Genomic DNA, 16,147 nt, shown 5'->3' with positions numbered 1-16,147 from the left:
GCAACACCCAAGTGAAAGGTGATGTGATCTGGGACGTCGTGCGAGGAGAGGACTGTGAACACTGGCACTGTAAGCTGACATCAGTGGAACTTGAGATGCCATACTTGAATGCCAGTGCTTAACACAGAGTAAAGCTCCAGCCCTTAGCACAGAGGGAAAGTTTAAATGACCAGTGTTCTCCAAAATCTTGAACAGTAGGACAAATCTTTTAAGGCCGAGCTTGGTGAATATTTTGTGTTGTGATTTTGGTTTTTTTCCTTTCTGTAAACTTAATTTAATTAGGGATAAGAAATATGCTTTTCTTTCCAGAAGATAATTCTTTATGTCCCCTTATATTAAGGAAGCATCAGAGGGAACAGGTTAAGATAGGGGTCTTAGTCTATGAAGTCCTCTTCCTTTCTCATTTTTTGTCTTTGATCTATTCATCTGCATTATCTCCATCCAGGATAAAGTTAGAATTATGTGCCTGTAGTTGGGTAACAAGATTACCTCCAAAGTGCCTGCTTTTTGCTTTATGTAAAATTCAATGATTCACACTTTACACTTCTGTAAATGTGGCAGCAGAAGAGCATTGTGAGAAAAGATTAGTGGGCTTCAGCTATTGTTACTGCTGCTTTAGTTTTTTTTTCCCTGTAAAAATGAGAATCTTGAAACACTCAGGCTAACATGGTGTTCTGTAAACAGTTTAATAATTTTCAGTGTTTTTGTAGACAAACATAATAGGATGACAAGCAACTGCAAACAGAAATTTAAGAAGTAAGGCAAGACAGGTTTTGACAAGGAAAAAAACAATGCTGTCTTGTTCATTTAATGAAGATTTGTGTGGGGTTTTTTTGGTACTTAAGAGAAAATGTAGTTTATATACAGTAGACACAGTTGCTTGTGAGATGGGGATTACTTACAGTATGAGACAATGTCTAACCTGAAGGGTTGCAAACACTTCAGCAGCAAGTCTTTAGAATTTAAAATTAACATCGAAAATGGTCTAGAATAGAAGAGAAACAAATGTATTTCAGTAGGCTTAATGCAGATTTTTTTGTGGGTGTAGGTAGGAGTAGTCACCTGCATATCATAAGGATTCATGAGAAGCAGTTCTGCAGGAAAATATTTTGAGGGTTCTTTTTTTATATTTTGTTATATATGTAGAAAGTATGATGCAGTATCATGCTGTTGAATGAGGTTTAAAAAGCATCTGTCCTGGTTGTTAGTTATGATGTTTGTAAGATACATTAAAAGGTTCTTTCAGCTTGGGCAGTGCTGTAAGGCATTAGCTGGAGTTGGTGTCCAGTTTGGGTACAGCACTGTGTGAAAGCTGTGTGGGTGGGGAGAAGGGGAAAAAAAGAAGTCTAAGTAGAGAACTAGAAAACAACGTGACCTTCTAGGGAAAGGCTAAAAGATATGGGTAGTTTAGTTGAAAAAGAGAAGCCTAAGAAATTCAAGTGTTCAAATATTTAACAACTAGAATCTCTTCTCCTAGATGTCTGTACTACTTGAAGGGCAGTAATGCTTGAGGTGTGGCCCAGGAACGTACACTTGATTTCTGCACCCAATTCTGCATCATCTTCTACAAAATACCTTTGGATAAATTTATTTTGCTTGTATGGTTAATGTGTGTCCAATTCTAAAAATAAAAATAGCATTGAGTAGATCAATTGCTGTATGACTTAAAGGCTAGAACATAAATTTTGTATCTAAGAGTGTAATAATACTGCAATGAGATGGCTAATGGTGTACTTTCAGGGAAATGTATTTATGTTGTGGATCTTTTCTCTGAGAATATTTTGAACTACCCACTTGAAAGCTGTCAGGTCATATCTTGGTCATAAAGCCCTGGTATCTTACATGCCTTCTTGCATATTATTATATAAGATCAGCTTCTTTTTTTTTTTTTTTTCTGCAGTATTGTAGTTTAAGAATAAGAACTGTGTAAACCCATGGGGAAGAGGAAGATAGAAAAGGAAAAGAAGTAGAAATGAAAAACAGTTATTAACTTAGGGATGTGTTTATGTTGGAGCTGCCTTTCCTTTGTCTGAATTTTGATTTGGTTAATGGAATTTACTTTTTCCTACCATGCTTTCATGTTTCAAATTTTTAAATGTTTCCTTTTGTTTCTACAGAGAACTAATTGTTGTCTTATGGTAGACTTGGCTTTCCTATGCAGTGGAATGCCAGAAGCATCACAGCCTCACTTCGTACCTTGTAATAATAATTTAGGATAAACACTATAATTGCTGTATTTACCTTCATTTTATAAGCTGGAAAAGCATGGTTATAAATTACATGAATTTAGAAGGCAGTACCATCAGCTTGAGTACAGGAGGAAAAGAGAAACACTACCAAATTAATTTAAAAATGAAATAACCAAGGTGGTTCTGGAACTATGGATTGGCAAATCTGTGCTTATGAAGATGCAACCCAGAATCTGACAGTAAGATAATGACTTAATTGTATGGTTTTATGCCCAATCAAGAGGGTTTTTGGATAATTTTTATGTCATCAGGATACTGCTGGTAATACTTAAATATTTGATAGCCTTGCCTTCATCTTTCTCTGCATCCTAATTCTAATTTTGCCTTATCTTGTGCCTTGAGTAAGAGAATGGTTTCTGTGGATGACAAACTTGTATTGGGTCAAGTTTTTCAGTGCTGACATTTGAGACATCAGAGATGGTGATGTTCAGGGTGCTGTCATCCAACTGCAGACTTCTATAATTTCATTAATTAAGTGGTAGTGGGAACTTAACCTGGGATGACTGATGGTCTTGGTAGACTGCAATGAATTGCTGTGTTCCTGCCAGGGACTGAGCAAAGTCACCTTAAAAGATCCAGCCAATTGAAATCTCCAAATATCAATTGCAAAATTGCATTCAGATTTTTAAAAGTCATTTTTATAAGACTTAGAACTTGTAATTGGGAATCTTGGGGGAGAAGAAAACAAATCAATATTGGTAACAGAAAGACTCAATTTCCTACATTTATCTATGTGATAGTTTCTTACACACCTGGTTTAGTGTTGGAGGTATTACTGATTCTCCATGGCTTCTCAATTCATTCATTAGTTAATCAAAATACATGTCAAGTTTACAGTAAATCGCCACTTCATTGTTTCTACATGTTGTGCATTTGTTGTGTACATGGTTTCATACATTGTTGTGTATGCTGAGAGCTGGTCTTAGTTAATTCTTGTCTGGCTTCCTATAAGAAGCTGAGGACTCTAATCTGCCGTATAATCAGCTTGGTTACACAGAGGACACACAGGTACAAGCTGTTTGCTGTATGTCTTAAAAAGGTTAGTGAGCTGGCACATTACACTAGAAAAGAATTGTAACATTTGAAATGCATATGCATTGAACCTATGCTGAAGCAGCAGTGCAAACAACAACACTTCATGCTCTTAGAAGGATGGAAAGCACAGAGTGTTAAATGTATTCTGAACTGGGATTTGGTATCTTTGTCTCTCTTCACCAGTATTAGCAACAGACTTTATATTTCTCTGGTAATTAAATGTAGAATGTATATGTTAATTAGATTATTTGTTAAAGGATTGCCAATTCTATTTATAGACGCTAAACAGCTTTTGATCTAAGGTATGAAAAGATGTGTAAAAAACCACTGATATGAAGGGCCGACAACGTATAACCTATGGAATTGTGCCAGAATTCCAGTAGATTTTAAACCAGTGGAAATAAAAATAAATGTAAGTATGTAAAGCCAGCATAGAAGTAAGAATAAACTCTGTTAACCAAGGGCAGAATAACTTCAGGATTTTTAAAACTAAGCCTTGTTTTTGCATCTTAAAATGTAATATGTTAATGTGTAATATGTTCAAGGGTTGCAAATTGCATTGAGTTCTTGAAATAGTCTAAGATATCTCTGAAAGTTGTCCTAATTAAAGCTTCTGCTTCTAGATTAGATCATCTGTAGCTTCTAGATTAGATCATCTGTAGCTTTACTTAGCTATGTCTTGGAAGATTGTGGATGAATTAGAATGTAAGAGAACAGTGCAGAAGGTAGTCTCATACCTGAGGAGTTGCAGCTGTACTAATCACCAAAGATAAGGAACAGGCCTGCCCTTAATGGGCCACAGCTGTGCCCAATAAGAAGACGAGTGCTACAGAAGAGTGGGTTAGCTGGGTGAGGGGAGAGTTGGAGTTTGTTGGCTGTGCTGTGAGGAGATGCCCATGAGAAATCACTGAGAAGGTATGGAACTTTGCAATGCGATGGCAACAGTTCATGAGCCTGATGTGATCCCATGGTGACTAGGGTTGAGAACTGTAGAGCAGTAAGGACGTGATTCTGACATGATCCTGTGGTGATTCGGGTAGAGAACTGTAGAGAGAGCCGTAAGGAGGTGATCCTGTGGTGGTTTGGGAAAAAGGACTTAAATATTAAGTAATGTGATCCCAAGGTGTTTCAGGAAGATGACTGCAGACCTAAGAGAAATAAGATGGTAGAGTCAGGCTGACCAAGGGCCTGAGAGTCTAAAAATCCAAATGAGTTATAGCCAGGTAGACCTGGGAGGCTAGAAGTCTGGACATACCACCCCCAAGAAGAAGAGTGCTGGATATGAGGAGCAGACGTTACGCATTTTGCTTATTTGGTGCATTGGAGCAAGCCCCATGACCCCTGCCAAGGTATGGCCACAGTCCAGAGGGAACCCAGGACAGTGCCAGGTTCCCCTGGAATGGCAGTGTGTGCAGCTGGACACAATGGGAAAGTTGCTGCTACATGAGCAGACAATATGTAAGAGAAGCCTTCTAGTCTTTGTTATAGCTTATATGAGTTTGCTCATGTGTGTCTATGTAAATCCTAGGATTTCATGTGATCAACATGTCTGATGTCTTGTTGTTTTCCATTCTTCTGGTAGAGGTGTTCATTTAAAGCATGTCAGCAGTTCTGGATTTTGGCTGCTGTAGAGCTATTGGGTAAACACTTGCTGATTCCAGTGGGGTTTGCTGTCACTGTTGTGTATATTCTAAGGCCTTTTACATTGTAATATCAATTTGAGAAACTGGCTTAGATATGTATTTGAATGAGAACTTTAGTTTGGAGAACTTCCAAATCTCTGTAGAGATTTAGTTTAGAAAGAATAATAAAAAAAAACCAAACAACCAAAAACCCAAAGAAAACCAACTTACATAGTATAACTGTTTTTTATCAATCCTTTTGGCACTCATTCATTTATCATTCTCATCACCTGTCAGGATTTTTCTACCTGCTTTGAAAAGTCTTTATTATTAACTTCTGGCAAATGAATCCTCCAGAATATTTTGTTCAGTCTTTCTTTTGACTTCTTTTTTGTTTGGTTGATAGAATTAATCTCCCTTTTTCCTTTGAAAAACATCCTTTAATATTTTTAAGTATAAAATCCAGTACCTCTTTACTGTTTTGTCTAAGCTATCAGTAATAATGGCCTTTGAATAGAGTTCTGTGGGAAGTCACAAAAACCTGAAAATATGTTTCTTTCATAATGAAATAATAATTCCTTACTGTTTAAATATAATTTTTTATTATTATCAAAGTTTCTGATTTGTCCTGGGCTTTTGATGGTTTTTTGATCTTGTTTAACCAACTTATTCACTCAAAGATTCTGTGTATAACTATATGGTGAAGTGAGAGCTATATACCTTTTTGATCTTCACCATGAAAGAGTGTGTAGCCACTGAGCAGAATAAGGATCTCAGTTTGACTTGGGCACTCCTCGTCTTACATACATGGTGGTGAAGTGAGTAACTCCCATGCCTGCATTCCGATGTGATTGATGATTATGGCTGCACTATGGAACTTGGTTGGTTACTTCCAGCAGAGAAAGTTATGCTCTGTGTCTGCTGTGTTAATTCAGGGCTCAAGAAGTGGAAATAAAGTAATGAGTGAGATGGGCAAAAGTTCCTTCTAGACAGATGCGAAGCAGCTGGTGATTTCATCTTCTATTTGGGAGAAGTTCTGTTTTCTTTCTTCCTTTCAATCTCCTTCATTCCCCACTTCCTAACTAGTGCTTTGGATTTTGCCATCTTTAATATGAAAAATTTATAGTTTGTCAGATACATTTTGAATGTAAATTACCTATCAAAGTATTTATTGGTAGCTTTTGCAGTTGTTTTAAGGTGGAAAATTTGGTGGCTCTTTACTTATGTAGTAGTTAGCTTTGCATATGCTCACAGTGCTGCTAGTGCAATTTAAAACTGTATTACAAATAAGACCTAAAATTGCAGCAGTACAGTTTTTAAAAACCTATTGCATGTAGATTAGAGATCTCAATTTGTAGCTTTTTTCCTGACCTTCTGTAAATTCTCACGCTGTTTAGAGATGCCAATGAAGAGATAAACATTACATCACTTAGTGAAGTCCATCTAATTTGAGCTCTTTGAAAGCATAAGGAAGTAAACTTATTGTCTGTGAAGCCCTTTCAGAGAGTGCCCTGCTTAGTAGTTCCTTGTCAGTTCAAGACAGGCTTTTCCACATGCATTTCTTCCTTTCCCCGTTGTCTGCTTGTAGAAGAACTGTAGGTGCCCTGAAACTCTCTTCTTGTAGACCTGTGTTGTGAGACATTCTGCAGTTTCTAGGATTTCTGACTCTGGCTCAGGGCTTTGCAAATGATTATTTTGAATTCTCCTGTTGGGAACTGGAATTCTAAAGGAAGGTCTATTCTGGTTTTCAGTTTCGTGTACATAGCTTAGGTAAAGCATGTGGTGAATGAAGTATATTGCATTTGGGAAAGAGCAAGTGGAGGGTGTGAGGTTTTCGATGATGATGTTATTAGAGATGTATAATATGGTTGTAAACAAGCTTTATGTTTCGTTCAAGAACCAAACTTTTCCTTTTTTTTATTGTGAAATACTTGTTCAAGATGTGCTGCCAGCCTCATACTCCTAAGTATTCCCAGCAATAGGAATTTTATAGAAGAAAATAGACTTAAAAAGAGCGCACATCACACTATGAGAGGTGCGACTGTAAAGACTTCACTAATGCAGCTGTTAAAATGTCTTAAAATTCATGTTCTGTGTGCAACAACTTTATGCACAGTATGCTTCAAACTTGTTTCTTGATACTTCATGTTTGGAACAGAGTAATTTCAGAAAGGCTGTGGGGGGAACCCCAAAATAATACAAGTTCTAGTAATTGAAAAGAGAAGGGTGGTGTGTGGGGTGGATTTAGAGAGGTGTGAGAGTGACTGACTGTCAGGCTAACCCAATAATAGACTTACAGTTCTCCTTGCATGTCAAACATATTAAAGATTAATTCTAAAACTATCACTGTTTATTCCAGCTTTTGTATGACAATAGTCCTCGTCCTTTGGAAATGGATAAGAGGCTGGTTTGAGAAAGGTGATTAAAAAATCATAATAGAAATATGACTTGGAAGCCCTTGAGGGATTGCTGGGGTGCTCTCTGCCTCTGACACCAAACAGAAACCTGCTTACCACCAAATCCTGTCTCAGGACTACTGACCCAGGGATAAGGCAGCTCTCCTCTCCAGTGTTACTGTAGGAGAGACAGAAAAGGCTCCTTGTTAGGGAGAGCAGTTCCATCTGGGCTCTTTGCCTCTCTAGTGTTGGTAGGAGGGCGAGGAAGTGGCTCCACATCAAGATGGGTAGGCTGGCTGAGGAGCAGGAGGTTCCTGAAGGAGAAGCACAGTGGGTGCTTGCGTTGGGCCTCGCTGTCAGCTGCTGGACTGCTGTTGCTTATGCAGTGAAATAATATTTGTAGGGCTTGATATTGCATGTGTTTAGAACTGCAGTGCTTCTAAGTTATTGGTCTTTATCCCATTACTACTGAAAGTGTCAGGTAAGTGTAAGCCAGGAAGAAGCTAATGCATTGGTGTGTTTAAGTTCTGCACTTTTGAGTTTTGTTTTCATTTTGGGTTTTCTCCTTTTCCTTGGCACTGAACATTTGCTATGCTTTCTTTAGGTCAGGATTTTACTGTCAAAATAGATTTTAGTGCTAACTAACTTGGATTTGCTTTCTCACATTAAAAACAAAGGTGGGGCAGTAATGACAGTCATTCTGCTTTTATTATGTAATGTAAAAAAATGCCAACTTTTTTAATTTGTTCTAAAAATACATTGACTTTCTTAGTTTGTGTTTGTTATTGAAAGTCAAATGTCACAGACATCTGAGAGAGGTTTAGGCCTTAAGTTTTGTCAGCTAAACATCTGAGAACATGAGCTTGTGAATGTATCTTTTATGAGTTCCTTTCTGGGACTTCAGCTTGGTTTGGGTTGGAGACTGCACTTAAGGAAGTGGTGTATTCCCAGGAGTGAAAAATTAGGTAGCTGAGATGCAAGTTTAACTGCCTGGGGAACCAAGATGATGTAGTGGCTGTGCACCAGTTTTAGAAATGTCAGTAGTACTTAAAAGATACGCTGAAATACTTTGGTGCCTCTTCACCTGCCTGCTTAGTGAGTTGTAACCAAAATTCTGTATTTCTCAGTGTGCTTTTTGGATGATTCAAATTGGCTTTTGCTAGCATAAGAGCACTTAAAACTTAGTGGATTTTTAATAGTGATACAGTACAGTCCATTCTGTTATTTTAAAATTTTAGTTTGCATCTTTAGGAGTGAAATAGAGAAACAGTTTAGATTAAGTTCCTGTAAGGCAATTATCAAAGTAGTATGACTGTACTAGGAAGAATGGCTATGGATGCTTCACTGTCAAAACCTGAGGCTACATGAAAACATCTTCTGGGTCATGCTTTATTTGATACTATAATGAAAAACCTGGGTGAAGTACTGAGCTCAAACATGACATAAAGCTCCTTAAATCTGCAAAGCTGTGAGTACTCAGGTCAGAGTTCAGAGTGTTGTTAACAAATTGAAAAAGTGATAGGAAAACAAAAATAGTTTCTAGCAATAGTCATTGGTGTATGTGCAAAACACAGAGGAAGATATACCAAATGTATGAGAGAATAACAAGATGTAGGAAATAAATCTTTAAATGCAATTGCAAAATGAAGCGGCATTTCTTGGTGTGAGAATATTGATAGTAAAATTGCCAAGAATGCCACTTGAATCTAGGTTTGTCATTCCTTGCAGATGTTGCCTTGTGGATAAAGGAACGATTGACTCTAATTTTGCCCATCTAGTTCTTTAAACTAAAAGCCCAGAAGCTGAAGGGAAGAACAGTGTCAGTTGCTTCCCAGTAATAGTTACACAGGTTAAAGGAAAAACTTTATTGGCAATCTGATTTTTGTATTTGAATAATGATGCCTTAAAATGTGGTTTGTTTTTCTTTTTTAAACAGCTGTAGTGGATAGTCCCTTAGTGAAATTTCTAACATTTTATGTAATTCCTTTACACAACTGAAATCCAGCAAAACATTTTGAAGCCTTATTAAGAGAACGCCCAAGTTTTTGAGATAGCTGGTGTGCAGTCTTTCTGTTATGGAACAACACTGACATCCAGTGGTGGTCTTATACTACTGCGGTCTTTTAAGATCCTCTTTGCTTAATTGCTTCGAGTGTTCTCTTTTCTATTGAGGCGTTATCAAGTAAGAAAAATTAGAAAGCTTTCTGCTATGTTTTTCCTTTTGAAAACCTTACCATTTTATAGCATGATTGTATACATCTGCTTCTGTAGCAAAGATACGTAAGGAACATTCTGATTTTTGCATAAACACAATGAAAATAGCTATATAAAATTTGCTATAAAACTCATTGATTTGTGTGGCTGGCACTGAATTAGACGTGGTAGTGCAGTTTGTGTTTGATAATATCACAGTGATTCTGGAGAAGTTGGGAATCTGAAATGGATAAATTTTATAGAACATATTTATTTATATTAATTTTCCTTATTTGCTTCTTCTGTTAAACAAAGCTTCTACTTAATTCTAGAGATAGTAGAAGCAAAATTACAGAGGATTTATAGAAAAATTGTGTGATAGAAACGGATGGAAGATTAAAGGTTTGTGTGCATGAACTGTTAATTACAAAGAGAGAAAAGATGCTTTTCAAGAAAGCTGCTCATGACAAATAAATATTATTAGGAGAGTTGTTTACCTGCTGGATTTAATTAGAGAATAAGGCTCTCATTTAAAACCTTTCTCTGTGTGTGTGTATACACATGCATGTTTGTCTGCAGATGAAGTGTTTGATCCAGCAGTATAGAGCAGACAAAAAATGCATCTTGCTTTGATACTGCCAATTTCTTCAGTGTTTCAGACATAGGTAATAGAGTACCAGTACACAAATCTGTCTATTCAGGCCGCATCAGGTGTAATTTGTTCTTTATGAAGTAAAGCAGAACATAAAGGGAGATAAGTAGAGACATAGGCAAGATTGGTACTGTGGTTATATCCCATAGCAGTGGGAAATGCTGAAGAGCAGAATGCACACCTATAATGTACAAAAGTGGGTTATTAAATTGATGTTATACTTGATATGAAGGAGCAGTGGGAAAACAGCTCTGCCTGTCACTAATGTAATATTTTTTTTGTGTATTACAAAGGAAGAATTACTGAAATCTGTTTTCCACAGAAGCTTGTTGAGAATATTTTGACAGAAAAATTGCAGATTTGGATTTATATGTGGATGATTCATGTAGAAAATGCTGATTCATTACTAATGGCTTTGTTTTAATGTCTCATTTGAAGGTAGGAATGCAGGTACTTTCTGGGAGATGTTTTTTCTGACAAAAGCTGTTGCTAAGAGGATTGTACTGCTTCATGCCTCAGATGAATGAAGCTGGAGGTGGGGGGAGGAATAGGTGAGATATCCCTCAGGTTTCAGCAAGCATAATGCAAAAGAATTGCAGTAGAAACATTTATTTTCCTTCTTCTTCTGATCTCCTTTCTCTTGAGAATGTTTCAGAAATAACCATCTCAACCATTTGTGGAAGCTTTATACCCATTTGGTTGAAAACTCTGATTTTTTTTTTCTTCTAATTTGTATTACTGTTCCAAAGCCACAGAATCCCTGTGTGACTCCTGCAGCATTACTTACTAAAATTCCCTTGAAATCAATGTAGTTGTTTTCATAACTTCAATATGTAACTTCTAAGATTGTTTTAAAACGTGTAAGAAAGAGGTGTTGTGAGTACATTATTTCTTGGAAACTAAAGGTAATTTTAGTGTGTCTTAGTTTGGTTACCAGTCCTCATGGTGGGAGGTTATGTTGTGGGGTCTGTGTTTGTAGGGTTTTTTTGGTGTCATTGTAAGATGTCAGTGGTCAGCCACTGGTTTGCTTTGGATTTCTTGGAGAGCTTTGTGGAGCTTGGTTGCTGCTCCCTATGCTTCTCACCCATTTATTTTACCTTTTATTTATTTGCTGCTTCACATTAAAGAGAAGTGCTTAATTCTGAAATGTTTGTTTATAGAAGGAAAAAAGGGAAGTTTGTTGATTGTGGCAGCGGCATTTCTGTACCAGGTTATTCCCAGTGTCTCCTTGATCTGTAAAGGAGAGTTGGGGGAGATGGCTTGGAATGGGGGTGTAGAGAGCAAGGATTGACAGATACGTCTCATACAGCACCAGCATGGGCAGGTAGATCTTGGGAATCGGGGGACTTGTGGGCACTTCCAGCAGTGTGATCTGGTTCATGCTTGGTTTGGAATTGCTTCCAACCACTTGGCAATAGGAAGTGTCTTGGATTAATGTAATAGGATCGCACTGTAGGTGACCTTTTGATACCTAAAGTCATGGCATTTTGCAAAATGGGCAGAACAGGTAATGCAGATGATGTGAGGCACTTGAGTGAGTATAATGGAGACACAGAGCTGCAGGGTTGTTCTCTTTGACTCCAGAGCAGGTTTTTACTGGTTTTGGTTTTGTTCAGGGTCAGGTTTTTTTTTTTTTTCCTCCTTCCTTGATCTAATACAGAGAACCAAGAATTGAGTGGCCCTATGCTGTAGAGGTCCTACCTTCAGCATATTGCATGCCTTTATTAAGAACAGATAGAGAAAGGGAATTTGATTCCTTCAGAGTCTGGAAAAAGCTCAGACTTAATAATCCTTATGTTGTCGAAGGAAGGATTATGCCATCTGAAGAGGTAGCTTTATCTATTTTAACTCCCTTTTCATACTTGAGCGAGGTAGATGTATTTTTTTCTGTATAAATAAATTTATTTTAAAATAAATTTAATTAAAAGACTTATTTTTATTAAATAATATGTGGGCCTGTAGCAGGTAATACTCAAAGGTAAAACTTAGAAAGTTCTTATAGGAGACTGTACAAACAGGAGAAAATAAAATAGTTTATTTATAATAAGTTTCTTTACATTTGTTAAGAAAATATAAACATGTTTGGAGTACTCATTGCTATACGAAGTAGTCTGTATAAGAATGTTATTATGGCAAAATAGAAAAGACTGACTTGATATACACTGGTTTCAAGCTTCTTTTACAGCAGGAGAGATCTGTGCTTTGGCTGAATCTGGTGTACGTACAGTGTCTCCTGGTTGCAATTTGCTTCCTTGCCAATTTCTGACCATTTTTTACTAAATCTATAGTTTTGCATCCTGTTGCACAGAAGCAGCATCTGACACGTTACTAGAAAGCTTTTTTTTTCGCTGCTGAAGTTCTTTAGCAAAATTTGGCTGACAGAATTGTTGATTTGATCTTTTTTTCTTGAAAGTAATTTTGATCCCGATCTTTTCCATTTGCCTAATTTATACTTAAATGTCATAAGCATCTATAATAACCAAACCAACCAACCCTGAACTATAAAGTATGCCCCCTACATTGATATTCACAGATTTTTTTTTTTGAAAACTCTTAAAATAACCAAGTCAGTCAGGTTTTTGCTAAAAAGCTTTGCTGTTTGCTTTAAATCAACCTAACAGATGTCCTCAGTAGTATTTTATGATTGGTGTCTCTGTGAGGTTGGCAGAGATTTTGGTCAGATAGGCAATGTTTTTGCTAAGTGCTGTTGCTTAAATTACCACAAGTCAAAAATTAGTGGTCTTCTCCCATGAGGTTCTCTTTATCCTTCTGTCTCAAAAGCTTTCCTAAATAATGAGACAAACTAAACTGAAAATTCGTATGTAAATTTATACATAAAAAGTTATAAACTGAAAATTTTGACCAACCCAGAGTGCTGTTTTGACAGCTGTGATTCAATCTTCTTCACTTTGAGGTGCAAAAGTAAAACATGACTCAGCAGTGAATTTTGTAATGGAAGAATTAATCTTGTCCTATATAGAGAAAGTTTAATTGTAGGTCAGATTCTTGTTTACTCGTTCTTTGAAAATGTTTTTTTCATGCTGGAAAATGGTAGCGCTTGTGTTGAAGTACTCGGTTTAAATAACTCTGTGAGAGAATTGCAGTCCCTCTAGCTTTAGTAGAATGAAGAATGACTTCATTTGCATTTGGAGCAGTAAAAGAAAAATCCTTCCATGACTTAGCCAACAATCTAAAACTCAGCTTATGGATTTTGTACTCCCTAAACCCCTGCTGTTCAGCTTATGTTCAGTTTTATGCTGAAGATGGCAGAAGGCAAACTGGTAGCGTTTGATGCTGCTCTTTCTAGGAAGTCTGTTGGTGTAATTAAGCCACAGTTGAAGCCTCCAGAGCAGGATAGTCTGGATGTATCTGTTTCCCCTGGCACAGAGTGGGAATGCTGTTCTGCTTTGCCTTCTGACTCCAGCTAATGAGGGCTGCTAACGCACAGGAGTTGCACAAAGCTTCCCATATCATAGCACTGAAGCTTAGAGTTACTCAGCTGGGAAATCCTCTATTCCCATGCAAAGCAACACATCTTGCTACCTTATTCTTCTCAAGCATTTGTCTTTTATTAAAAAAATGGGATTGTTTCTTCTTATGCTTCTATATGTATGTATGCTTTTTTTTGCCATCTGAGTTGTTTAATTACTGGCTTTTCTTCTTTTTGGTGATGGTGGGCTAGAGATTCAGGATTTGCTAGATTCCATTGTCTGACATGAACAAATAAATCCCATCAAGTGTCTGGGTTAGAGCACAGCTGGGAGCAGTAATTAGTCCTGGAACACTGGCAGGACTGGAAAGGGCAATGTTAAAGTCACCAGGGCTGGAGTCAAAAAGGTCTGTCAAGTGTACTTCCCTACAAGTATTTTTTTGCCTTGTTTGTATGTTACACTGTGCGTGGTATTTTCTTCAAAATGAAATATTTATTGAAGCATCCAGGAATATTTATTTTTAGTATTTTTAGTGTATGTTACTCTTTATTTCTTAAATCATTCTTTTATTATTTGGGAAAAGGTGATTTCTTGGTGAATAGTTATTTAAATGTTGAGGAGGATCTGTTTTTCAGACTGGATGTCTATTAATTATGTAATGGTTGCTGTGATGTATTTGAATAAAATGAAGAGCTGTGCAGAAGAAGGCAGGTTGCCAGCTACATAAAATTGAAAACTGGAACTGCAGATGAGGTAGAGTAGGCAAAGTGAATGACAAATGTCACAATTTCTGATCACTCAAATTAAAATTATCCTTTTTTAAAGTTTTTTTTGAAGCTTAGAATAGGTCAGCCCTTTAAAATGGATTCAGGTAATCAATTCAAAACTTAGTGTTCAAAACTTATTGTATACTTAGAGAATTTTTGCAGAAAGACACTGATCCTGCACTACCACTATCAGTGTAAGGAAACTACTTACATTAAGTAATTTTTCATGTATTTTTGCATCTATTCCTTACCAGTACAAAAGATAGGAAGTAAAGACAATCTCATAGACAGAAGAAATTTTTGTTTCATTGATACATCATGTGATATTCCATTTTTTTTTTCTTTCACAGGTGTCTTTCAGATGAAGGAATTGAAGCTTGCTTAAGTTCATCTGAAAAAGTCAATACAAATGATATTATCCTAGTTGCCCTTAATGTAAGTTGTGGTAGTGAAAATCTTTCTTCTGAGAAATCATGCTAAAAATGATAGATGCAATGGCTCAAATATAGTTTGTGTGTCTAATTAAGTGTGCTATTGTCAGTGTGATTTATGAGAAGGACAGAGTACTTATCTCTCTCCTTGCCTGTATGAATTGTGAGTTTTATTTGGAAAGAACATCTATTCCAAACTGCAAAACATGTAGGAGAAAAAATTAACAGATTTGCAGTAGGAAAATGGTTTTTTTTGGTTTATGAAATGTAAAACTAAAGTCAAACTATAAGCAGTAATACAACCAGAAGTCCTATGTATGACATGAGTATGAAATTTTAGTATAAGTTTGTTGGGATGAATGAAACATCCTTACTTTGACTTCTGGACATGATACTCCTTAAAGCACATTCAGACTACATATTCAGTGTTGTCTACATATTTATGTAACTAAAACCTGGGTTTTTTTCTTTACTATAGAAATCTGGATTTGTACTCATAATTTTGGCAAAAAATTAACAAGGAATGTACAAGATAGCACAACATCTTCAAAGCAATATACCATAATATTTTTTAAGGATATGAGAAAAGTGTGCATGTGAATCCCTGTTTTTCAGAATTCTAGTATATACATTGTTGGTAATCATTAAAAAATCTGCTGCCTTTCTTAGTTCATGTATTTGCTATTTTATTTTAACAAATCAAATCCATACTCAGATGTTTTAAATGGTTTAATATAAACTGTACTTTATTTGGTTTAATATAAACTTTGTAATAATGATATGTAGTTTCAAGGGGGAAAAAATGTAGTTGAGCACTTAATAGAAAAGTATTCTTCCTTTCTGAAATTAGAAATAATAAAATAATGAAATTATGTGAGAGTCGTTGGGGATTATTTTGTCCCCTCTCAAGATTTAACCACTAGATGGTTTTAGATGATACTCTGAAAAATAGGGTCCCCTTTGCTCCTTTCACTTATTCTTTAAAGCATGTGTTCAGTCACTCATGTATGCAGGCATCAGTTCATGTAAGGAATATGAAAAGAATTAAAGCAAAATTATAATGCAAAGATGCAAAGAATATAATACAAAACATGAAGAAGGCAAGCATTTGATTCCTGGACCAGAGCAGCATGTCCATTTATTTGAGAATGCATTGCTGCTTTATACAAAACCCAGATAAAGTATTCGTGAGTTGCTGGGTATTACCCTGCATGTAATCATATGCTGGAATGAGTACTGACATGATCATTTGTGACTATGTTGGTATTTTAGGTTTGTTTGATAGATAATAAAAATGAGCCAGAAATGTTGCACAAGTACTCCAAAGCCAGAATTAATGGCTTATCACTTTTAATCATTGAGTAATTTTTT

At 36.3% G+C, this 16,147-nt stretch overlaps 1 protein-coding gene across 2 annotated transcripts in view; it reads left to right on the top strand.

The window, feature by feature from the left end:
- The window catches only part of TDRD3 (tudor domain containing 3), a 93,293-nt gene that overhangs the window by 26,688 nt on the left and 50,458 nt on the right, over window positions 1-16,147 (top strand). For both annotated transcript variants that reach the window (XM_030959060.1, XM_030959067.1), the window contains exon 2: window positions 14,696-14,780. In XM_030959060.1, coding sequence (XP_030814920.1) covers window positions 14,696-14,780 — 85 coding nt within the window. The remainder of the gene's footprint in view (window positions 1-14,695; window positions 14,781-16,147) is intronic.

The sequence above is a fragment of the Camarhynchus parvulus genome, chromosome 1 (assembly GCF_901933205.1).
Source record: "Camarhynchus parvulus chromosome 1, STF_HiC, whole genome shotgun sequence".
Lineage (NCBI taxonomy): Eukaryota > Metazoa > Chordata > Aves > Passeriformes > Thraupidae > Camarhynchus > Camarhynchus parvulus.
Note: the sequence above shows the minus strand (reverse complement) of the source record. Positions and strands in the feature narration are given on the sequence as shown.